A 25,638-nucleotide genomic window follows, 5' to 3' on the forward strand; every position below is an offset into this window, starting at 1 on the left:
TCTCCCGGAAATATCTAAAATCATCCTATCCCATCTTAGTCCTCATACACAATCTGTCGATAAACATAGCTTCCTTATTGACTCTCACTTCAAGCCCAGGATACATGTTTCTATCTCTGGCTTTGGAAATCTAAAAGGCACTAGTATCTACACCTTCTCTTCTTTGCTTACTAGTTGAGTATAAAGCATGTAACCCATTCTACCTCATGGAAACACAGACAGATTGTCCTTGGGTTTGCAGTTACTCAAAAACATATGGGAACTTACATACCGCAAGCTGTCACATTGCCCCAGGTCTTCTGTGTGGTATCTCTTTGCCTTTGTCTGATGACTCACTAGACAAGTTATTCCAAAGAGAACAATCTTATTTTTGATAGTTAAATGCTTTGTGGGTTGCTCTGAGATCATGGTTTCTCAGCTGCACACAGTAGGCTGCATTTTTGGAAGAAAGGATTCATACGTGGGTAGGGAATTAGCCCAGAGAATCTGTAAAGTCCATACTACTCTGAGGTTCTACAGGGTATACTCTGGATGCAGCTTCTTCTTCATACCATTTCAAGGTCAGCTAGCTCACCAGAGAATGATGAAGCTGTAATAAGATGCTGATCTCAATTCCTATAGCCACACCAGACCATAGTAATTACTTCTTCCAATGAACTACTCTATCATTTATTAACTGTAAGATCTTGGCAATTAGCATAGGCTGCCTGGTATGTTATTCATCTTCTTGTGGAACCATCTATCCAATATCTACACTTGAATAACTAATAGGCATCACAAATTTGTTAAAAAATCAAACTATTGATTCTTACTCCTGTCCCCTATCCTGTTTCTCCTGTGTCTTATCCATTTCAGCAAATGACAGCTCTCTTGCAAATGCTAGAACAGAAACCTTAAGATCATTCTTGACTATTCTTTTTTTCAGATTCTTAATCCAATCCATTAACTAAATTCGTCAGCTCTGTCTTCAAAATATATCCAGAACCTGATCTTTTCTTGTCACCTTTACTGCTATCATACTGCTCTGAGTCACCATTTTCTCTCACCTGGATTACTGTATAACAGCATCCTAATCAGTCTCCCTGCTTCTTCTCTTGCCCCTCTACAGCATAACCCACACAGTAGTCTGAGTTATCTCTGTATATTGTCACATCCTGCCATTCTTCTTAAAATCTCTCTGATTTCCCATCTCAGATTAAAATCCAAATATCTACATAATTGCCTATAAGGCTTTAAGTAGCCTGGCTTCCTATTTATTACCTCTCTAATGTTATTTCCAATCACCCCTCCTCCTTGCTCACTTTGCTCTAGCCATAGTGGCCTTCTTACAGTTTTCAAACACGTCAAGCAAACTGAGGTCTCAGGTCTTTGCACTTGTTCCTTCTGCCTAGAACATTCTTCTCCCAGATACTTTCCTCCCTCATTTACTTCAGTATCTCCTCAAACATCATCTTATCAGAGAGACCTTCCTTGACCACCCTATAAAAAAAAAAGTAAGGCTCCACCTTACCCCACCTGGCTAGTGTACACTCTATTCCCCTTATCCTGATTTGTTTTCTCCATAGCACTGATTACCACCCGATATATTTATATATTTACTTGTTTTTATTTTCTCCTTCCTCTACTCACAAAAATGAAAGTTCCATGAGGGTATGAATTCTGCTTTAGTTCATTATATCTCCAATACCTAAATTATTGCCTGACATGTAGTAGGTGCTCAATGAATAGTTTGGAATAATCTGTTCTGTCCTTTCCTTAACCCATAGGCTTCTTGTAGAGAAAAATTTGCTATCTTCATCTTCGTGGCCCTATCACCTAGTACTGTGTCTTTAACACAATCGGTGTTTAAATTATATTTTCTATAATTAGGATGCAATTATGGCTCTGGAAATCTTCGGTTTGGACCAGAGCCTGGTGTTTTACTGTCATTCTATGTTATCTTCTAAACCTCCAAAGTTCTCCAGTTCAAGACTTTGTGGCACTAGAGACGTTAATCTATAGTGGACCACTCAGGGCTGCTCTAATTGACTAAGATTATGATCAGACAGATCAGATATGCAGAGCATAGGACTAATCATTTCATGGTCAGTTAACTTTTCTGTTCCACCATTCTCCATTCCTAATTCTAATCAGGTCTGCTGAAGCACTTGGCTATAAATAGAATCAATCATAGATAGGAAAGCAAAACTCTCTATTGCTGGACAAGTAAAGCATACGGATCAGTAGTATCATCATACAGTAAAACAGCATCAATTCATGTGACATGATTGCTTTTCAAATTAAGAAAGTCCTTAGCACAATGAGAAGAACATTTATGAGTCAGGTAGCTAAAACAAAATAAACTGCAATACGAAATCTCCAAGATACAGATTTTTTTTCCTCCAGCTTCATCAAGTTCTTCTAAAAAAATAAATATAACACTACTTACTCTTATCTCTAGTTTTATTTCTTAACCTAATACAGAATAAACAGTATAAGATGGAAGGATAAATGAAATAAGACAGCCAGACATGAAAAAATAAGATTACTTTTCCACAGCAGACTCTGTGGCAGCCAAATCCATGCAGACAGGAATAGGTCAAAGGCACTTTACTAGGGCCAAGAGAACAGGACCACCTTTGATTGACCATGGGTGCCCTTTGCCAATTCAAAAGGATTGGCAGGATGGCATCAAACAGAACCAGTATGGTAAGCGGTAGATCATTCAGAAAGCCCAGAAGTTACAATTTGAATATAGTCACTAACATGAGGGAAAACAACCCACAGTCTTCACACTGGCACAAACCCCTTAGTCAATAAAAACTAATTTGTTATTTTCTCTCCCCTGGTGTTACCCTCTCCCCTTCATTGTCATCTGTCTACTGAATTGATATGATAACTCATTTCAAGCAAGAATTGTTTAATCAATTTTGGCATCCTCCAAATTTCACTTTCAGTGAGAGAAAATTGAGTTGACACTGGTCTGTCCTACCAAAGGTATCTATAAAGTGGTAAGAATATACTTCTAGTCATTTCTAAGATTGTGCCAAAGGAACAACATCAGTTCCAAGATAGCTTAAGCATGCCACCTCACCCCAGCACTCACCCCAGCAATTACTTACACATTAAAGGTGTGAGAACAGTGACAGAGGGATATCATCTTCCTGATAAAAGGTGTGAGAAAGTGTGAACCTTGGTTCAGGGTCTCACGGTAAAGTGTGACTGGTTGTGACCATCCATGGCACACCCTGCTACTTGAGGATGCTTCCTTCTTGCACCCACTGCCTATTTATGCTATCAGCTCCTGGACAGCTCAACTGAGGGAGACGGGAGTTAGAAATGCAAATGGTACATGTTACCACAACAGAAATTTAAAAAAAGAGAAAGAAAGGCAGATAGATCTCCTACATAGAATGAAGTAGTATAGGAATCCTAAATAGAAGTTTGGAGAAAAAGTAGGAGATCCTTTGGGCTGGGGAACTCCTTGACAGCCCAGAACAATCATGTATCAATCATATTTAAATCCAGCATACAGGGACGAAAAAATTTCTATATTTTAATTCTTTTCTGAATAATTCCCTTTTCATTGGTTCCTGAGGTTTGCAAGAATGAGGATCATTTTGACCAGAAGGCAAGACAACTAAGACTTGAAGTTGATTTGCTAAATGAATTTAGACTACTTTAAAGTGAAAGACAGGAGACAGAGTGTTATGTCTTTTCTAGGAATACATTTCAATCACTTACCACTCTATATTAGCATGCATCAGATTGGCTATCCTGTGGCTTTTGCAGGAAAGGTAACTTTTTAAAACAGAGCAAGATAATTGGGTAGGACATGCCTGCATGCAAGTAACTGAAAACGATTTCTCTATCCCAATGTGGGGAGGACAAATCTGATATTGGTATTTATGTGTCATTAAAGCTGTTGGGGAAAAAAAAGGGAAATTTATATAGAAGTTCTGCCCTCCATAGTCACCCTGGGGCTGGAAATGTTAATTTCAATTAACAAGAGTCAACAAAATCCCCATATTAAACATTTCAAAAGCTCAAAATAAACAACAGCAACAACAACAACAAAAAAAGTGGAAAACGCAGAGCACTTACTTCATCTCTAAAAGACATTAACGCTTCATAAATTACTGCCCAGATGCAGAATACGATAAGGAAATTCAAGAAAACAAACTACAAGAAAACTCCAGATTAAAAAACCCTACAAAGCTAAACATAAATTTGGCTTTGCACCACAACAGTGACTGAGTGATGGGAGTTAGACACAGTTCTTTATATCATCCATCCTCATCTTATAGACAGAAAGCAGCATGCTCTTTGAGCCAAGATCTCCATTCCTGGAGCTTTCCCTGCTTAAAGCAAACAATTCCTCTGAACAACCCTGCTAGAAAAAACACTGCGCTAGCCCCAGCCTGGCACTTTAGCTGGTCAATGAGATGGAGCAGCCCTAGCTTCCTCTCTCCCCACTCCCTGGGGTTAGGGGTGGAGTAGGAGAGATGAGAATGATGAAGAGATATCTGGGGTTCAGGAAACCTTCACGTGCGACCCTTTTCTTCTCTCCCCACTGAGAACCGAAGGTCAAACTGGAAAGGAGATTTTTCATAGGGAGAAAACGGATTCAACAAAAGTCATCTGGATATGATGACTGCCAAGAAAACCCTCTTCCCACTTCTTTCTCTCCTTCTCAAACCCATTGGGAGTCACCTCTGTCTGAGTCCTAGGACCGGCCAAACAGCCTCCGAAGCAGCGGGGGCTTTAAGCCCTCGCTGCGAGGCTTGAGCTCCAGGCGGCCAAATTCAGTATTAAGAATGACGCGAAGGAAAGGAGACCAGAGAGCAGAAGGGCAGAACTAGGTCTCTTCTTTCTATTCGACAGAAGAGAGACGAAGGGAGGATGCAGAGAAGAAGGGACCTAGAAAACGTGAGACGGCTCCTGAGAGAAACCGAAGCGGGGGATTCAGGATGGAGAGGAATCCGTGACAGATCAACAGCGGGGCAGCCAAGGCCAGGGCGGGTGACTCAGTGAAAGCGGCAATGTACGCGCCGCGGGGAGACCGTGCAGCGCGAAAGTGACCGGGCGACGAGGGCTGGGGCGAGACCGGCCGACGCCGCGCTCGGGGATCCTGCGGCGGCCGCGGGGGCTCACCGTGTCCTTGGACGAGCCCAGCTTCTTGAGGCCGTCCAGGGGCAGCAGGTCTGCGGAGTCCTTGTGGATGAACTGCACGGCCTGCTTCATTCGGCGCTGCTGCCGCAGCGACGCTGCCTCCCGCATGTCCGTCTCCTTGCGGACGCCCTCGGTGAGGAGCCCTGAATAAAACATCTCTGAGCCGTCCGCGGCCCACCTTCCGCGGTAGCCTGCCCCACACTCGGCCACAGCCCTCAACCTCGAGCTCCTGCGGCGCCGCGGGAGCCGCGCGCCCGACTTTTATAGCCGAGCGTGACGTCACGGGACGCCGCCGCGTGTAGCCAGTGCGCGCGCGGGGGGCGGGGCCGGGACAGCGCCCCAACCCGGGGCCCAGCGGCCCGGCGTCCGCGCGTCTACCGCCCAGCTCCGCACAGGCCAGCGGGCGCAGAGAAGAGCTAGCGAGGAGTGGGTGGAGTTGGCGCGACTGACTTGTACCGCGAAGGATCCACCGCGGTCGCCTAATCCAACCGCCCTCCTCCTGTTGTGGGTGCTCCACATCCTCTGGACGGGGATGGGGTGTGGGGCCCAGTGCTGGAGCAGCCCCTCCCACCCCAGCCGCGGCTCCCGGGTCCTGGCTCACCTGTCCAAGCTGTGGCAGACCCCGGGATCACTGACAGTTGGGCCATGCCCGAGTCCCTCCGCCTGCGCCGCTGTCTCACTTTGCAGATATCCACGGTACGGCACCCCCACCTCCGCGCCCGCAGTCCGGGCTTTGGAGGATGGGCGGCGCACTCCGGAGTTGGGAGAGCTCAGGATTTCTCCAAACTTCAGGTCGGTCCCCACCCACCAGTCCACGTGACGGGCTGGAACGGGCTCCCGGGAGACCCTCCCTCCTCTTGGCACCTCTGCCAGCGGCCGGGCACCCGCACTTCCGAGCGGGAGAAGTACCGCGGGCGGAGAGACCGCAGGTTTGCCCCGGGCTGATGAGTGGCGAGGGTCCCAGCCTCCTCGGGACTGACACGAGGCTGAGCCCTACACCTCTACACCTGGCAGGAAAGCACCAGTATTCCTCAGCTAAGGCTAGGGCCAACTGTAGGAAGATCTTTTGCCGCCTCTCTAGCATCCTTCCAAGCGCAATTTAAACCCACCTGTCTTCGTAAATCATTCATACTTTTACACCAATCTAATAGTGCCTTCAGGCATCCTGGGTTCTGGCCTCCACGACTATGTGACTGGATACAAACCTCATTTCCAACCTGGGAAATACCACTACTTGTTCCATCTCACCCTCTCTTGTTACATCTCACTGGAGCAGGCATGTAGCAGAAAGACCTCTGCAGAGAACCAAAAATGAGGTAACATTTAATGTCGCTTATTGAGCCTTTAGAATGTGTCAGGTAGAGGGATAAAGACTTAAAGTGCATTATCTCATTGAATCCTGGCAACAGCTTGTGAAAAAGTAGCATTATTATCTTCAGTTTGCAGAAAAGTGTCTGAGACCTCCAGAAAGCACCATGCTCTCTTCCAATCCATTGCCCACAGGCTGCTGGAGTAATCTTTTCCAACTATGTTTGATCATCCCACCTCCCTGCTTAGGGTACCTCATAAAGCTTCCTATTGCTCTTAAGATAAAGATCCACAAGTGGGTCTGCCCCACTTGCTTCTGTACTCTGTATTCAGCCTCCTGCTCTGTCTTCCAGTTCTTTAGAGAAGCCATGCTCTCTTTTGCCAAATGGCCTACCTTTGAACATCCTGTTCTCTCTGCATGGAATGCCCCCTTCCATCCTCTTAAGTAAACACATGCTTCTTCCAGATCCCAGCTGTGTTTTCATTTCTTAGGAAAACTTTCTTTTTTTATTTTTTTAGGGGGTGTATGGTCTGGGAATCGAACCCAGGTCTCCTGCGTGAAAGGCCAGGATTCTACCACTGAACCACCTGTGCACCTATCTTAGGAAAACTTTCTATGACTTTTGGGAGTGAGTGAAGTCTCCCTGATTATATACTGTCTATCTCATCTCTGAACATTTCATCTGTTTGTTTTTTCCCCCTTGCTTTGATTAATATTTATTTCCCTCACTAGATTGTAAGCTTCAAGAAAATAGAAGAGTCCTTTTTACTTGTTTCTTAGCACTGGATCTCTAGCATGTAGAAAGCTCAATAAATACTTATATAAGTACGGCGAGAAATTAGTCTTGTCCAAGAAAAACAAGTGATAGAACTGGGATTTAAACCCAGAACTGCCTGTCCCCAGAATCTGTGCTGGACTGCCCTAGAAGCGTTGGGTGTGACCTCCTGAACCTGCTTCTTTTCCTCTGGTCCTACCTTCAACGTGTGCTCCAGATTCAGAGAGCACAGACAGACTGCTTGTGAGAAAGCATCCAGAAGGCTACTCGCCTAGCTCCAAGGAAGGTCGAGGGCTGGATTCCTGACCCTGCCAACCTATCCCCACAAACCCCAAACAGGCTTTTCTGGTGGGAGAGCAGGGAAAGGGGTGAGATTGCAGCTCACCTCCCAGTCCCCTGGCATACTTCCAGCAGGGAACAACAGTGGTGCCCTGACCTTTTCTCTCCTGTTCTCTGGATCCCTGCCTGGTCACTCCTCCAGGCACGGGTCACCCTGGGAACGGTGAAAGACAGCCTTGCCTTTTCTCTTTAGGACAGGCACCTCTGAGCTCAACAAAGCATCAGGACAGGCTCAACAGCGAGGGCAGGGGCAGCTCCTTTCTTCAGGGAGGAAGCCAAGCAGGCAAAAGCTCTAGGGGAGGGGCCAGAATCCACACTCCCATGACAGTTCAGCTTCATCCTGTAATGCAGGCTTTTTTTTTCTGAGGATGGCCCTGCCAGAAGACAGGGGCTCCTTTCACACAGCTAGATTCCCTCTGGGAACACCAGGAGGCTGAATCTCTTTGATTGAACTGGGATCCAGCCATATCAACTGTCACTGAAGAACAAATGGGACACTGGCTAAAGCTAGGAATCTTTTTGTGAATGCAGAGCTCTTTGCTATAGTGGAATTTGTGTTCTGCGATTGGACCTGTTGCCACAACACTGGTTAGGGCCCTCACCTGTCAGAGACAGACTAGTACCATCACTGCACTTAAACAAGGGTCACTGTGGTGAAACTGGCCCCCATCCCCTGTACAGAGACCACAAGTTCCCGCAGACTGCAAATTGGACCGCTCAATTTTGAGAGGGTCACCAGTTTGCCCAAATGACTTTGAGCAAGTTACTTCCTACCTCTGAGCCTCAGTTACCACATCTTGTGAAGATTAAGTGAAATTGTGTATACAATTGGCTTTGTAAACTGTCCAGGACCATATCAACAAAAGAAGATAATTATTCTCTATATAGCTAATTGCCCCACTGATTCATTTTGGGGGAGGTACAAAGTAGTTTTTAAAAACATAGATTTTGAAAAAAAAAGAAAAAAGACAGCAGCATCAACTCCTGCTGGCCTAGCCTGCCTATTTCACACCTTCCAGCCCCCACAATCGCATAAGCCAAATCCTTAAATTAAATCTCTTCATTTACAAAAAAAAAAAAAAAAAAAAAAAAAAAAAAGCATAGATTTTGGAGTCTAACACGCTGGGTTTGAATCCCCACTTTGCATTTGCTGGCTATGTGACTCGTGAGTTATTTCACCACTCTGAGCTTCTACTCATCACCTAAGAAATGGCACTAATAACGTATATAGCTCTCAGGGCTGCTATGAGGACAAATGAAATAGTATGTAAAAGTATACAATTTTCTCAGCAGAAGGTAGCTACTATCATTACTTAGGATTGCCTTGGCCTATGCTCCTACCCAGTCTGAGCTTCAGGCAACTTAAACCAGACAAGAACATTTTACCCTCTCCCTGGAGCCAAGGCTCCTGAGGCAGGGCCAGGCCTCCTTCTCTTCCTGGGGCCCCTGATTCTAGATTTATCACATCAGGTGGCTCCACTGTAAAGTTGTTAAGTTCTCTGCATCCTACCCTGATTGTTATAGAGGAATTGTTCTTGAAAAAATATACTATACAAGCCATTGCTCTTTCAGTTAGAATTTTGTGTGTCGTTCTTATTATAAGTGACCAAATTCAAACTTTTTCACTCCTTTAATTAAAAAGTACAGGGGCTCAGGCATGGCTTGATCCAAAGGCCCCAATAACATCATCACTATGTCTCAGCTCTTCCTTCCTCTGAGCTGATGCTAGGTAGGCTCTTCCTGTGTGATGGCTCTTTGTACCTCTAAGCTTATAACCTGTTCTCTAAGAAACTCTCCTTTGAGACTTCGGCTAACAGGAAAGCCTTTGAGAATGGAATACTGGAGGCGTGCTGAGATTGGGAAGCCAAATGAATAAGGAAGAACAGAAAAGAAAGGGGAGACCACCAGGGAATGTTTAACCTCCTCGCTTTCCTACCCCTTGTATTTTGCCTCAGACTTTGCCCTTGGGTACACCCTGAAAAAGGAAGAATGGCCACTGTCAGGAATCCTCATTGCCTACCTTCCTACCCTTTTAGCTACAGTCTCTTTCTTCTTCTGGCACCCTCCCCACCATCTTGACTCCTTCTGGCAGGAAGATTCTCCAAACAGCTGCTGCTGCAGGTGCCAGATTGTGCCAGATCCTGGGCTACATGGTGCCAACAACTTGGTGCCCAGAGTTAAGACTGTGTCTCCCTTGGCAGGCTAAAGCAAAGACAAGAGATATTTCTGTCCTCTTCCTTCAGAGTGAGTCCCAACATCACCATGGCCTCAAAAAGAGGGCTGATGGCAGCCCTGCTGGTGTTTTCCAAAGCTGGCTGAATCCACTCCTGTCAACAATGATGGGATGAGGTCAGGCTGTGACCTGAAATCAGAAAGCGGGGTGGAGGGCAGGGGAGGGGGGAAGGGGGCGGGGGTGGGAATCTCAGTATCTGAAGCAAGAGTGTCTGATGGAAGCGGGGGAGTCTAGGCTTTTGACTTTGAATATCAGCTTTGCTCCTTGCTTGCTGTGGGACCTTGGCCAAGTTACTGAAGCTCTCTGAGCCTCTGTTTATTCATCAGGCAGAATTCTATGTGGTTTAAATAAGATAATATATGTAAAACCCAGAACCTGATAGCAAGTGGCCCTCAATAAATATGAACCCTGTTCCTCTTTCTTTCCTTCCACTCCTCTAAATAGATAGAGAACCTGGGGAAAGAAAAGCTCTCTCGAGGCCAGTGGGTACATAATTCTTCAGTCTGGACATGGGACCTCTGAAAATGGCACACTTCTCAGAATACAGCAAAGCTTAGGCTTAACCAGCCAGCCAGTGGGGGGAAAAGCCTACCGGCAGCTCATGCCTCATAACCACTGTCGGCCTCAGGAGCACTTCCTTTCCTCACAGTAACAGAGTATTCTGCTTGGGTGTGAAAGTGAGAGGTTTTGGCTCACTGGGCAGGCCACAGAGCCTAGGAGTAAACAGCAGCAGAGAGGGAAGCGCTCTGTGGAGTATGTTATTACTCCCTGGTGTGCAGACACATTCACAGCCACACACACACACACACAGATATTCATAGCGTTCACGCCGACCTATTTTCACATGGCTCTCCACTGCCCAGAGAGAAGAGTCATTTGGGATTATTTAAAAATGTTTTATTCAGTAACCATTTCAAACTTACAAAAGGTTGCAAAAATAAAAATTGTACAAAAGAACACTTACTTGTATATTCTTTAGCCAAATTCATCTATTACTAACATTTTACCCTGTTTACTTTATCATTTGTTTCCCCTCCAAACATATATGCACACACAAATTTTTTTGTGAACCATTTGAGAGTAAGTTATATATTAAACTCTTTACCCCTAAGTACTTCCATGTGTGTTTCCTAAGAATAGGGATTTTTCTGTTACATAACTATAGTACAGATATGAACTACATAAATTTTTTTGATAAAATGCTTTTCTCTAAACTACTATTCATGTTCTAATTTTGCATAGTCCTCCAGTATACAGGATCCAGGCCAGGGTCAGGTATTGCAGTTGATTGTCATGTCTCTTTATCCTTTAATCTGGAACATTTCCATAACTTTCTTTATATTTTATGACATAGACCTTTGTGATGAACACAGCACCCCATTTTAATAACTTTTATTGAGATACGATACACAGACCATAAAGTCACCTAAATATACAGTTCATTGTATTTTAATATAGTCACAGAGTTGTGCAACCATTACAACAATCGATTTTAGGATGGAAGAAGCTTGCCATCTTCCCAAAATAAACAAATACACTGAAACAGTCACTCCCTATTTCTCACAACCCCCAACCCTCAACAATCTCTCTTCTGCTGTTTCTATGGATTTGTCTATTCTGGATATTTTGTACAAATGTTTTTATATTATTTTTTTGTGTGACAGGCTTCTTTCATTTAGCATGTTTTAAAGTTCATTCATGTTGTAGCATGCATCAGTACTTCATTCCTTTTTATTGCTGAATGATACTCTATTGTATGGATATACCATAATAAGGATATATCATATTTTGTTTTGCATTCATCAGTTGGTGGACACTTGGGTTGTTTCCACCTTTTGGCTATCATGACTAATGCTGCTGTGAACTTTTGTGTACAATTTTTTGTGTGGACACGTTTTCATTTCTCTTGGGTATATACCAAGGAGTGGAATTGCACGGTCATATGGTAACTATGTTTGAACTTTTGAGGAACTTCCATACTGTTTTCCAAAGAAGCTGCACCATTTTACACTTCCATTAGCAATGCAAATGAGTTCCAATTTCTCCACATCCTCGTCAGCACTTGTTATGATCTGTCTTTTTGAGTATAGCTATATCCTAACATGGTAGTTAGATTCAGGTGTCAACTTGACTAGGTGAAGATACCTAGTTGTGTTGCTGTGGACATGAGCCAATGGCATGTGAACCTCATCTGTTGCTGATTACATCTGCAGTCAGTTAGGAGGCGTGCCTGCTGCAACAAATGATGTTTGATTTAATTGGCTGTTGCTTAAATGAGAGGGCTTAACGTAGCACAGCCCAAGCAGCTCAGCATACCTTACCTTGGCACTCGCAGCTCAGCCCCGGCCTTTGGAGATGCAGAAAGGAATCATCTCGGGGAAAGTTGTTGGAACCCAGAGGCCTGGAGAGAAGGCCAGCAGAGAAGGCCAGCGGAGATCACCTTGTGCCTTCCCACGTAAGAAAAAACCTCAGTTGAAAGTTAGCTGCCTTTCCTCTGAAGAACGATATGTTAACTAAATAAATCCCCTTTTATTGAAAGCCAGTCCATCTCTGGTGTGTTGCCTTCCAGCAGCTAGCAAACTAGAACACCTAATGAGTGTGAAATGGTCTCTCATATGGTTTTTATTTGCATTTCCCTGATGGCTATTGACATTGAGCATCTTTTTCACATGTTTATTGGCCATTTGTATATCTTTGGAGAAATATCTATTTAGATACTTTGCCTATTTTAATATTTGTCTTTTTATTATTTGAATGGAAGAATTCTCTATATAGTCTAGATACAAGTGTCTTATCAGATACATGATTTGCAAAAGTCTTCTCTCATTCTGTGGGTTTTTTCACTTTTTTAAATTAGAGACATTTCCAGCTTCTTTAGAGAACAGTACGGAAGTTCCTCAAAAGTTTAAACATAGTTACCATATGACCGTGCAATTCCATTCCTTGGTATATACCCAAGAGAAATGAAAACGTGTCCACACAAAAAATTGTACACAAAAGTTCACAGCAGCATTAGTCATGATAGCCGAAAGGTGGAAACAACCCAAATGTCCACCAACTGATGAATGCAAAAACAAAATATGATATATCCTTATTATGGTATATCCATACAATAGAGTATCATTCAGCAAAGTTAATGCAGAAAATACAAAGTTCTCATGTACTCTCCCCCATTTTTAACATTTTGCATTAGTGTCTTTTTACTTTCTTTATGATATCCTTTCAGGCACAAGTTTTTTATTTTGTTGATGTACAACTTATTTATTGTTCAAATCCTTTTTTAATAGAAGATTCCTTATTTTGTGTGTGTCTGATGTTTTCTTGTATTTAGATTGAAGCTATGCATTCTTGGCCTGAGTACTGTATAGATGTTATGTCCTTCTCAGGGTATCACATCTGGAGGCACATAATGTCCATCTGTCCTTTATTAGAAATGCTAATTCTGATAATCTGATAGAGGTATTATCTGGATTTTCCATTGTATATACTGACTTCCCCTACTGCCATTCATGATTTTTTTTAAAGATGAAATTACCTCTTCCCAGGCTGTCCACACTCCATTAGCGCATTCGACTTTGAGTTTTGTGCTCCCCCAGGCACATGCTGCACAGTGGTCAGACCCACTTGGCCAGGTCTCTGCCCTCATGTCTTAAATAGGGGCTTTGTCCCACTGACAGTGTGGGATCATGGACATTATTCACTGTTTCTTTTGGGCCATGAGTTTACATCCTACTAACGTGAGTCTTCTCATTGACTTTATTGCTTACAGCCCTCAACACTGCTTACCTGGAGCCAGAAGTCGGACTCTGCCATGCTAGAAACATCAAAGTTGAGAAAGAATGTGTGATTCTGATCTCAGCAAGGAGATTAATTGACATCTTCATGTATTAGGGGCTGAAGATTGGAAATAAGAAACAATGAAGAATTGGCAGGCCTCTGTGTTTATCTGTGCACTGTTCCTGACCTATAAGAACTAGTCTTAGGGATTGGAAAAGCATGTTCATCTTCTCAGCTCAGGAGGATAGATGTTTTCAAAAGGTCTTATGTGAGAACCAAATCAGACATTGCAGGCTTTTGTTCCTGCTTCAATGTGAAATACTTTTCTGTTTCAGTGGGATGGGAGAAACCAGCAGAGTGTGAATCCCTTTAGAGACTGCATCTTGGATTTAACTTCTCAAGTCTCAAGAATTGGGAGGTAGAGATGATAATGAAAATGATGATGACAGTTAACATCTACTGAACTCTTTCTACATGCCAGGCAGTGTTCCAGGAGTTTTTCCATTATAAACTCATTTAATTCTCACAACAACCCTTTTCGGTAGGTACTATCATTATCTTTACTCACCACATGAGGAAACTGAGGCAGAAAAGTTAATGAATTAAGCTAGTAAGTGGCAGAGTTAGAATATAAATCCAGATACTGCAGAGAACATAATGGGAGTCTTGGAGATAATGAACATTATGATATATAAATCTTAGAGAAGCTATCTTTTGCTGTGATAAAAGGAGAGAATGCATTCTCAGAAGAACACAAAAGGAATACTGGAAGGGGAGATGCTATGTGTATGATATTGCTTGAGTCTCCCCTGTTCCTCATGGGAAACCTTGAGAGGGCATACTCGTCCTTTTATATTGCACCCACATCATTGGAAACACCTGATTAACCCTAAAAGTTGTGTTTCTCAAGCCATCTGGATTCCAGGCATATTTTTTGCTTTGCCACCATCACCATCTGCTACATGGTTGACAGTTTTATACAGATGACCAGGCATTGTATACACACAGCAGCACTGGCACAATGTGGCAATGACCAATCTGTGGTCACACACTGTGAGTTACCCATAAGGCTGCCGTGGGCTGAACACAGCAAGCCCAGCCAGGTTTCATCCCCAAGCTCATACTTTCTGCCACATTCTTCTGAGTATGACCATGTCACACATTTCTGACTTCTGTCCTTCCCAGGACATTTCCTGATCAACAACTGTTTTTTTTTTTCAACATCAGAGGGTGTAATAAGGCAAGACCATAACCAAGCCTCAGATTTGAGGTGGAATTGTATTCCTACCTTTTGCACAATGCAGGAAAAAAGGCAAAAACCTCTAAACTATGCCTCAAAGTTATCCCTCATTCCTAGGATAGAATCTGGGATTAGAGAATGGTCCAACAGAGATGGGCATGGTAGCTCCTGGAACTATCTGTGGTGGAAAAATACACAAGATTACTATGATGAAATGATTTTTTTTTCTCATCATTTTATTAACTTCTTTTTCTCCCCTGTCTCTGCAATGTATATCCAGCCTGACATGGCACCTAGATCTTAACAAGCACCGAATGAATGAATGAACGTGTGTGGATGTATGTGCATGATTCAGAGCATTGTTGATAGTTTGCAATGACCTGAATCAGTGACTTCCCATCCTGTCATTAGTCATTAGGCCAGGCAGAGAGAAGGAAAATATCTAAACTAAAACTCTCTAATTCGGACAGCTGTATCAAACATCATGCAATAAATCAGTAGTTAAACCACATCTCTAGTCCCCAATGCCCCATCGTTAACATTTTGTTGAATCATGCCCTTTGAATTATGGGCATTTAAACTCCAAGGCAGTTGTTTTCTGTGACCGCTAGGTGGCGCCTGGGCTAGAAATTGCGAATAGGCTGTTCACAACTTGGAACCTTGGTTAGCCTAGCGTGAGATGAAATGTCAAATTCTTCCTTGGCCAGTAAAGGAGTTTGCCAGGGCCCATGCTCCCAAGCTTGTTTTGAGAAGCCAGTGCCCTGGGAGGGGCCTGGATTCATGACTCCAGTGATGAGCTCACTCTATCAAAAATAGGGGGGGCCGCGGTGGCTCAGCGGGCAAAGTGCTTGCCTGCTATGCCGGAGGACCTCGGTTCGATTCCCGGCCCCAGCCCATGTAACAAAAACGGAGAAACAGAATACAATAAAACAATAAAATGTTTAAAAATGTTTCCCTTTCTTCCTTCTATCCTTCCTGCCTTCTCTCTGTCTTTCCTTTAAAAAAAAAAAAAATAGCAACTCCCCCCACCCCATCCCTTAGCCCTTCTTTTTTTCCTTTACAACACTTATCACTACTTGACTTTACATTGCATGTTTATTGTCTGTCAACTAGGATCTAGTTTCCACAAGGGCAGGGGCTTTATTTTGCTCACTACATTATCTCGAGCTACTGCAAAGCCAGGCACTTAGGAGGCCTTCAATAAATATTTATTGCTTAACTGACGGAATGAGCAAACACATAACAAAGAATTATTCGTAACTAAAGTCTGCAGTCTCATCCCCTTTATGAGATACTCTGAAAACCAAGCAATGCTGAGTTGTTATCACTTGTAATGGGTAGTTTTTATTTTATATTCCTTTTATTCAACTAGAGCAACTTAACTGTGAATTAAGGTGGTTTCACTTATGAAATCTATTTTGACTCTATGTGTTCTCTGGAAAGTGATCCATGCCTAGTAGTAATGTCTCTGTGGCTATATCATTGACATCAATCACAGGAGCAGCCTTGCTGAGCCAATAGGCCCCCAAGGATGGTGTTCTAGTTTGCTAGCTGCTGGAATGCAACACACCAGAGACAGATTGGCTTTTAATAAAAGGGGATTTATTTTGTTAGTTCTTCAGAGGAAAGGCAGCTAACTTTCCACTGAGGCTCTTTCTTACGTGGAAGGCACAGGATGGTCTCTGCTGGCCTTCTCTCCAGGCCCCTGGGTTCCAACAACTTTCCCTGGGGTGACTCCTTTCTGCATCTCCAAAGGCCTGGGCTGAGCTGCGAGTGCTGAGATGAGGAATGCTGAGCTGCTTAGGCTGTGCTACATTGCGTTCTCTCATTTAAGCACCAGCCAATTAAGTCAAGCGTCGCTCATTGCAGCAGACACGCCTCCTAGCCAACTGCAGATGTAATTAGCAACAGATGAGGTTCACGTACCACTGGCTTATGTCCGCAGCAACAAAACTAGGTATGCTCACCTGGCCAAGTTGACAACTGAATCTAACACAGATGGTCTCCTGCATGCTGATCATGACTGTCCAAAAGGGGAAAGAGACAGGGTACCACATACATTCAGAACACCCCTAAACTGGGCTCACAGGTTCCTGGAGTGAATGGTCACAGAAAGGGAACTTTGCCAAGGCCTTTAATTTCCTGTGTAAAGATCCCTGCTGGCCACTCCCAGGATCTGGATTCAGAGGTAGCTGATGGCTTGCCTAGTAGAGTGCCATAGGTAAGGAGGCTCCTCTACTTAGTGAGGAGTTGCTTTACTCCAGCCTCACCAAATCCATTTGCCTCCCAAATGATGGCCAGAAGTGGTGTAGATCTGGGTAAACTTCCCAAGACCCTCCTGCTATGTGGAAGGAAGGAGAGCTACTGATTGCCGTATGGGAAGCACCTCTTCTGGGTTGAGGAGAGGATCGTGGCTGGGTATGATATGGGCCCCTGTCCTCCAGCTTTCATGGTCTGCAGCAGACAGTAGCTCTGGAGCATCTTCCTGCAAAGATCTGCTAGAGGGCAAATGAGTCCTTGCTTCCTGCTGTGCAGCCACCCCCTTTCCCAAGTTTCCATATGATATTTTAAAATCACCTGCAAACTTAAATTCAGAGTGCCTACAGACAACACACTTAACAGCTCAGAGAATGATTCAGAGGAAGCAATTTCCCAAAGTGAAGATAACCATCTGTTAGTGTGAAAAGGAAAAAATTCTTTTATTAGCAATGGAAACTCAAGGGCAACTAAATTGCTAAATCCGTAAATGTAGTACTTCAGTATGACTAAAGAACAATAACCACAGCTGGAAGGAAGGACTTGTACAGATTCCACTCCCCATCAGATTTCACCCACAGAACTAGCTCTCTTGAAGGGAAGGTAGAAGCTCAGCTCCAACCTCTTCCTGTTTACTTACTAAGCAGCTCCTTAAAGTCTTGGTTTCTTTGCCCATAGGAGATTCCAGAATTCAGAGCTCCCTGGTCTTTATCTACACATTTTTCTCCAGATCTCAACCAGTCTCATCTTTATTCTGTGATACCAAAATTTATATTTCTGCCCTGACCCCTCCTGGGACTTCATAGAACCAGCTGTCTATTTGAACTCTCCCCTTGGATGTCTAATAAGCATCTCAAACTTAGCATGGCCAAAATAGGACTCTCAATCTTCTTCCCTTATTCTATTTCTTATTATTGAATAAGAAACCACCCCAAATACTGATACTGTTACTTATGATAACAGTAATCATTGATTTTGCTCACAGATCTTCACTTTGGATAGTGCTTGATGGGGACTGCTCCATGAAGCATCAGCCTGACTTGGGGATGGAGAATCCATTTCCAAGATGGCTCAGTCACAGAGCTGGCAAGTTTTGCTGCCTGTCACCTGGGAGCTCAGCTCAACATGTATGCGTGTGTATATATGTGTGCAGTGTGTGGTGTTGGTAGGGGTCAGTTCTTTCCCACATGGCTTCTCCAGGGTTGTCATGGCTTCATCAAGGCATGATAGCTGAGCTTCAAGTGTGGGGGGTTTCCAGAAAGAAAAAGTGGAAACTAGTAGTTTCTTAAGACCTGGGTCCAGAAACTTACACAGTGCCATTTATGCTGAATAATATTGGTCAAGCAGTCACAGAGCCAGATTCCAGGGGAAGGATGCAGACCCCAGCTTTCTGTGGCAGGAGAGTCAGAATCTGCAGACATGCATTAAATATTGCCATATCAGAGACCTGCTCCTCCTCTAGTCTTCACCATCTACCCAATTTCTCAGGCAACATGAAACAGTGACTCATGTCTTTCCCTCCTCCCTTACAGCCAATCCTGATCAGCAAGTTCTGTTGATTCTTCCCCAAAACATGTCCAGAATCCTTCTACTTCTCTCATATCCAGTACTACCACCCTAATCCCAGACAACATCCTCATCTCCCAACTGTATGGTCATTTGGTCTATTGCAGTAGCCCAACTGCTCTATCTGCCTCCATTCTTCATACAATAGCCACAGCTATCATTTCAAAACATAAATTAGATCATGTCAGCCTTTGGCTTAAAACCTTCTGCTTAAAATGCTCAACTTAAAAAGGCTTCACAACATAATCAGAATTAAACTCAAACCCCTCATTCTAGATTTCAGAGCCTGATGTGATCTGGCCCCTGTCCAGCTCCTCAACCTCTCCTGTCCCACTCACCTTCTCACTAGACTGTGATGCACACACAAGCTTGTTTCTGCCTGAGAATGTCTGCACTTGATTTTCTTCTATCTGGGATGGCTTCCCCGTTTTCCCCCCAAGGTTAAACCCTTGATATTTAGTTTTCAGTTTAAATGTTACTTCCTCAGAGAGGACTTTCACAATCTCTGAAATAGTCTGGTTACATTAGCCTATTTTACTTTTCATTATACAACTTTTTGTTAGCTGATACTTTTCATGTTTATTTATTGGTTTATTGTTTGCCTCTTCCTTTTAAAATATAAACTCCATGATGGCAGGGACCTTGTCTGACTTGTCACTGCACATCTCTAGGGCCTAGAGCAATGCCTAGTTCAGAGAAGATACCCATAAATATTTATTGAATTAGCAGGTAGCAACAGTGGCCTCAGGTAGCCTACCAACATGACCAAAGCATCTCTTAGGGTAGTTATCTAAGTTACCTCTCTTAGGTGTAGAGAGGAGGTTTTGTGCTTGTACTGGGAGCACAGCAACTGGAAGACACTTCACAGGGACCAGGGTTTATGCACCCTCCTTCCAAGCCCCAGAGTATTCCCATTCCTAGCCTTCTTGTGAAATCAGCAGTGCTCATGCAGACAAATAACTTATGGTTAGACTCAGCTATAGAGACCAACTTCCAGTTCAACAAATTCCAAGTACTTGTTTAATGATTTTTTATTTTTAATGAACATGGTCAAACTTTTGAAGAGAAATCTGAAAGTGGCTATTTAGGGCCCATCCAAATAAAGAAAGTTTGATTAGTACTTTAAAAAAAAATCAATATAAGTTCTTTTTTTAGCCCACTGAGGTGAAAATTAAGTTCAATAATGATGAAATGGTCTTTGTATTCTTAAGAACTATTTTAAACATATTTTTTAGTACTTTGGTATACAGAATTGATTGTATACAGAATCATTTGTTACTGAAATAAAACAGTGGTTGTGTGAGGTCAGTCCATTCATTAGGGAAATAGCAGTTTATTTTATAGGATCCTTTTTTATTCATTGTAATGAGATTTTTGCCTGTGGATTTAAATTTTTAAAAATTCAATAATGAGAATGCAGGTTCCCAAAGGAGTAAATAACTGTGAGGCCTGTTTGTGTCAACTGAGAGTAAGGTGATTCTGAGGCATGCACTTAGAGGCCTGGAATTTTGTAGCTGCTTCTGGCAGTGATGTCCCCAGTAAGAGAACAAGGCCACCCTTAGTGGTGTTGCTCATCTCCTCGGGGCAGAGTCAGTCCCTGACCCTGGGGAGTGGGAAGGAAGGTAGACATGATGTGGTCCTCACCACATCCCACCTGACCTCCGATCCCCCATGATAGAACTCCCACTCCCCTACGCCCCTGGTTAAGTGGGACATCTTGGCAGCACTGCTCAGGCAGTATTCCTCATCTCCTTTTCATGGGAGTAGATGATACTCAACCACCAAGGAGATCACATCTGACCAGAATTCTCCAAGCCCTAATGCAGTCTGAAGGCATAGCACTGTACATCTGTTATGAGTGGAAACTGGCAACCTGGAAGGCCATCAAAAGTCCACGTTATGTCCACAGAAGTGCTTAGCTTTTATTTCTAAAATTTTATGCTTTAAGTACTTTTTAATGACCACTGCTTAGAACTCAATTTCCTGTGATCAAACTTAGGTCAAACAGGCTAGTGAAGGCTGTGGAGAAACAGAGTCCTCCCCGGTCCAGGATCAGTGAATGGCACCTGGAGGGCTCTCCCTCCTGCCCTTGTTTCCTGCTCTGCCTGGTTTGCCTGCAAACACCTATAAAGGAGTCCTTAAGAAGGGGCATGCTAGAGAAAGCTGAAATTTTAGACAAAGCTGCCCCTTCTTTGCCCTCCTTTCCACCATAGCCCCCTTGAGAAGGGGTGAGAACAAGGAAGGACAGAGAGCTGACCAAAGCCCAGCTCACCCAGCCCTTGCTCTGTCTAAGACATCTGCCTACAGCAAAGAGAAGCACTTGCAACCCAAAGCCATTCTCAGTCCACATCCACAATCCTGGGAAAGAAAAACCAAGTTCAATTTACCAAAATATCCGTATTACCTATACAAATTGAACTCTAAAGAGTCACTGATACTGGAGACAGCAGTACTCCACTGTGTGCTGACATGCAGAAGGCAGACGGCTCTGTCCCACCAAGTCCACAGCCGGAACATTTGCACTGATTGGCATGGGGGCAGGGTCATTTGTAAGGCCTTAAAAACCTTGACACTTTGGAACGCAGCAATCGGATGAAAGATCTTGGAAACATCTCTCGGGACTCCTGCGCCGTGTACTTGAAATAGTTCTGGGGGTGTGCCAGGACATCAAACAGAGCCTTGATCAGTTTCTTATCCTAAAAAGAACAGAATTTTTGTTAGTGGGCCAAAATATTTAAACATTCTGACATTTAGGCAGTGGAACTATAATGACCCAACGTTAACAGAAAAAGACTTCATGAAAATTCTATCTTCTGATTTTTATCTTTTTCCCAGTTTTAATTTTTTCCTAATTATCTAAGTATGTATTATTATTATTTTTTTTTCCTGCATGGGCAGGCACCAGGAATCGAGGGGAACCAAACCCAGTCTCTGGCATGGCAGGTGAGAATTCTGCCTGCTGAGCCACCATGGCCTGCCCAACTAGAGATTTTTTTTTCTTGGGAGCATGGTCCGGGAATTGAACCTACAGCTCCCACATGAAAGGCGAGCATTCTACCCATGTATTATTATTATTATTATTATTTTATCTTTAGAACCTTGTATTTGGCGATGGATTTTTAGACGACACCAAAAGCACAAGCAACAAGAACAAAAAATTGGCAAATAGGACTCCATAAAAATTTAAAATTTTGCATATCAAAGGACATTTTCAAGAAAGTGAAAAGACAGTTGACAGAATGGGAGAAAATATTTGCAAATCACACATCTCATAAAGGTCTAGTATCCTGAATATACAAGTAATTCTTACAACTTCACAACAAATAGACAATACACATAAAAAATGAGCAAAGAATTTGAATAAACGTTTCTCCAAAGAAGATACACAAATGGCCAACAAGCACGTGAAAAAATACTTAACATCATTAGTCATTAGGGAAATGCAAATAAAACCAAAGTAAGATACCATTTCATACTCACTAGGATGACTATAATCAACGTAACTGAAAATAACAAGTGTTGGCAAAAATGTGGAGAAATTCAAACACTCATACGTTGCGGGTGGGAATGTAAAGTGGTTCAATCACTGTGGAAAACTGTTTGACAGTTTCTCAGAAAGTTGAATGTAGAATTACTATATGACCCAGCAGCTCCACTCCTAGGTATATATCCAAAGAATTGAAAACAGGGACTAGAACAGATGCTGTGCATCAATGTTCAAAGCAGCGCTATGCCCAGTAACCCAAAAGTAGAGACAACCCAAGTCCCCTTCAGCAGATGAATGTATTAACTAAATGAAGAACTTGCAGTGGAATTTTATTCAACTGTAAAAAGGAATGAAGTGCTGATACATGTTACAATGTGGACTGACCTCCAAAGCTTTATGCTTAGTAAAAGAAGCCAGATACAAAGGGTATCATGTTATATGATTCTGTTTATGTGAAATCTCCAGAATAAGTAAATCCTTATAGACAGAGCACAGACAGCTGATTGCCAGGGGCTCAGAGGAAGAGGAATGGGGAGTCACTGTTTAATAGGTAGGGGATTTCGATTTGGTGATGGAAATATTTTGAAATCAGACTGAGGTAGTGATTGCACAGTGAATGTACTAAAGGCCACTGAATTGTTCACTTTAAAATGACTTATTTTACATTATGGAAATTTTTTTTATTCAACATAACAATATACAAATATAAACATTCTTACCCTATAATCATTCCATTCTTGATATATAATCAATAACTCACAATATCATCACATAGTTGTGTATTCATCATGATCATTTCTTAGAACATTTGCACCATGTATTATTTTTTAAGGCAATTTATTGAGATATATTAACACACCATATTATCCATCTAAAGTTAAGTATTATTTTTAAAGGAAAATTTAATATATAAAAAATTGTTTCTTTTTCTTGACCAGTTGAGATGCAGCATCAAAATTTTAAAAATATTCATAGGGTTAGTGATATGGCAAGTGATATTGCTAATTATGTGAATTTTGAAGGGCAAACAAGGAGTTAACATTCTTAACTAGTTGAAGTTAATATGAAAACACTATTTGCGGCTGATTTGGATTTATAAATACCCACCCCATCTCCACCTCCCCTCATACACAAAAATTTTCAAATTAAAAAAAATACAACTTTATTTGACAATAGTAGACATTCACCTGATTGAAAAAAAAAAAAAGTTAAGTCTGGCCAAGGTATAAAAATGACCTCAGCCCAGGGCAAACTTGGTGTCTGAAAGATGGCAATATGGAACAAGAGGAAATCTTCCTGCAATAGTGCTTCAGGTGCTCTGTGCATAACTGCTGTGTTTACCCTAGGTACGTACTTACCTTAAGTATTTCTTGGTGATTTTCAGATGCATAGAGCCTGCCATCTCGAACTATGTCTTCAATGAGCTCCTGATAATCCTCTGTTGGAATAAAGGACGTATCGTTTTGCATTCTCATGTCTTAATTATTTCCAAACTCACTCTTTCCTTCATGTTTTGTTAAGTCTCTGAGAAATGCCCTTTCTGTGGCTGCTATCAGAACGATTACCATTCTGATTCCGAGAAAGCAAGCAGAAGAGAACTCCACAGACCACAATCACCGCATCCATTCACCTCCACCATCTGCACCCATCTTTAAAGGCTGTTCCCTTAGCTGAACCCTCTGCATCCAGTCAAAACAAGTCTCTTCGTTTTGTGCACCAGATCCATCTTCTCTCAACAAATCAAAGATATTGTTTCAGTAATTATTCCTTTTCTTTCTTACACGATAAAACTTTCTCTCGATTCTGGTCTTTCCCATTAGCATGTAAACATAGCTACTTCTCTGATCTTAAGAAATCCCTCTCTTGATCTCACTTCTCCCTCCAGCTTCTATCCCATTTCTCTGTTCCCCTTTGTAGCAAAATTCCTTGAAAGAATTGTCAACACCCAGAGTCTAATCAGCTCTGGTCCTCACCATTCCTCCAAAACTGCTGTTGAGGTTACTAATGACCTTCACGTTTCTAAACCCCATAGATCAGCTCTCAGTTTTCATCCTCCTTGATGCATCTGATCTGGCCAGTCAGCCCTCCCTCCTTGATGTATTTTATCACTCAGCTTCAGGGACACCAGTCTCCTTCCTCACTGTCTGCTCACTCTGAGGATCCTTTGTATTTCCTCATCCTCTCCTTGACCTCTTACTGTAAGAAGGCCCCAAGACTCAGTGCTCAGTCCTCTCCTCTTCTAAATTCATGTCTGTACTCATTCCTGGGTGAGCTCATTCAGACTCATGGCTTTCTCTCCCTTTCCCCTTTCTTCTCTTCCTCCGCTCCCTTCTTTTTCTCTCTGCCCACATCATGTAAAATCAATACATAGGTAAAATCAATTAAACGTCTCATCTACCAAATGATATTCTTCTCTCTCTCCTTTTTTTTTTGAGTGGGTGGGAGGGGTTGAGAATTGGGCTAGTAACTACAAGATTCTCTCCGGTTGGTTGGGGGAAGAGAGGAAAGCTGTGTTCACTTTCTCATTAGTTATTTTTGGTTCTGACATATACATTAAGCACAGTGAAAACAGTAATTCCTCTTCAAATGTAAATTCCCCTCCCTCCTTTTAAGTCTAGTATATTACCTAGTCCTAATTCAAATCAAGCATATGAAAACACAATCCTTTTCCAATTTTTAGACACCGAAAAAAATGCCCCTTTGTATACATATCATGTGCAACAAAGCAAAACACATTATAAAAATGTCATTGAAACTGTGTGGGAGGAAAGTCTTGAAAAGTCTCAGTCAAGAGATGGTAAATGGGAATGCATAGTATAACACTCATAATAACTAATCGAATAGGTGTATAATATCATTAGTATTCTATTAATGTGCTCTTCTTATACTTTCAGTAAATATAAAATATGAGTGAGGGCACAATTTTTTCCATTTTGAATCCCTCTGCTGTAGCATCTCTGCCTCAGGGAATCAGCTCCTTTTGATGATGGGACTTAACTATTAGGAACATCCGTTGCTGCACTGAATTTCACTTTTTAAAGACAGAATTGGGAGGCAGTTTGTCACTACACCTAATGCTTCCAGACACCCTCTTTTAAAAATATTCCCTCTGCTTTTAAGAACAACCACATCTTCTCACTTGTTCTAAGTGTCATTGGAAAAACAGTAAAGCGTTGTAGCTCACAATGCAAGCTCCGGGGCCCAAACACCTGGGGCAATCCCAGCTGTGCAGCTTCATGGGGATATGACCTTGGCTTTGTTACTTAAATCTCCAAGCCTGAGTAGCCTCATGTGTAAAACCAGGAAATAATGATGTCTACTTCATGGGGTGATCATGAAGAATGTACCATGTAAAAAGGCACTTAGCACGTACCTGGCTCACAGTAATGCCCAAAATATGTTAGCTACAACTGCAATTCTCATCCTCCTCCAGTGATCAGTGGGCTGGTCTGTAGCAGCCTCACCAGCCCCTTCTAAATACGATTTCTATTTTTCTGGGCTTGGA

General features: G+C 42.6%; 3 protein-coding genes across 8 annotated transcripts in view; 1 reads left to right on the top strand and 2 right to left on the bottom strand.

Annotated features, from left to right (window-relative positions):
* NRIP3 (nuclear receptor interacting protein 3) overlaps positions 1-5,376 on the bottom strand; it is a 36,025-nt gene extending 30,649 nt beyond the window's left edge. For all 3 annotated transcript variants that reach the window (XM_077113951.1, XM_077113950.1, XM_077113949.1), the window contains exon 1: positions 5,134-5,376. In XM_077113951.1, the coding sequence (XP_076970066.1) occupies positions 5,134-5,307 (174 nt within the window). In that variant the 5' untranslated portion in view covers positions 5,308-5,376. The remainder of the gene's footprint in view (positions 1-5,133) is intronic.
* A 105-nt stretch (positions 5,377-5,481) lies between these two features.
* On the top strand, positions 5,482-15,785 carry LOC143644661 (uncharacterized). Its single transcript, XM_077113952.1, has 2 exons — positions 5,482-5,943; positions 13,577-15,785. The coding sequence occupies exons 1-2, from the start codon at positions 5,684-5,686 to the stop codon at positions 13,623-13,625; spliced, it is 309 nt and encodes a 102-aa protein (XP_076970067.1). The 5' UTR covers positions 5,482-5,683; the 3' UTR covers positions 13,626-15,785.
* A 3,608-nt stretch (positions 15,786-19,393) lies between these two features.
* SCUBE2 (signal peptide, CUB domain and EGF like domain containing 2) overlaps positions 19,394-25,638 on the bottom strand; it is an 81,165-nt gene continuing 74,920 nt past the window's right edge. For 3 of the 4 annotated variants that reach the window (XM_077113947.1, XM_077113946.1, XM_077113945.1), the window contains 2 exons: positions 23,492-23,571; positions 19,395-21,342 (listed from right to left, as the gene is read on the bottom strand). In XM_077113947.1, coding sequence (XP_076970062.1) covers positions 21,190-21,342; positions 23,492-23,571 — 233 coding nt within the window. In that variant the 3' untranslated portion in view covers positions 19,395-21,189. Of the gene's footprint in view, positions 21,343-23,491; positions 23,572-25,638 lie in introns of all 4 variants that reach the window. The other variant, XM_077113948.1, reaches the window with a different exon arrangement.

This window comes from Tamandua tetradactyla, chromosome 8 (genome assembly GCF_023851605.1).
Source record: "Tamandua tetradactyla isolate mTamTet1 chromosome 8, mTamTet1.pri, whole genome shotgun sequence".
NCBI lineage: Eukaryota > Metazoa > Chordata > Mammalia > Pilosa > Myrmecophagidae > Tamandua > Tamandua tetradactyla.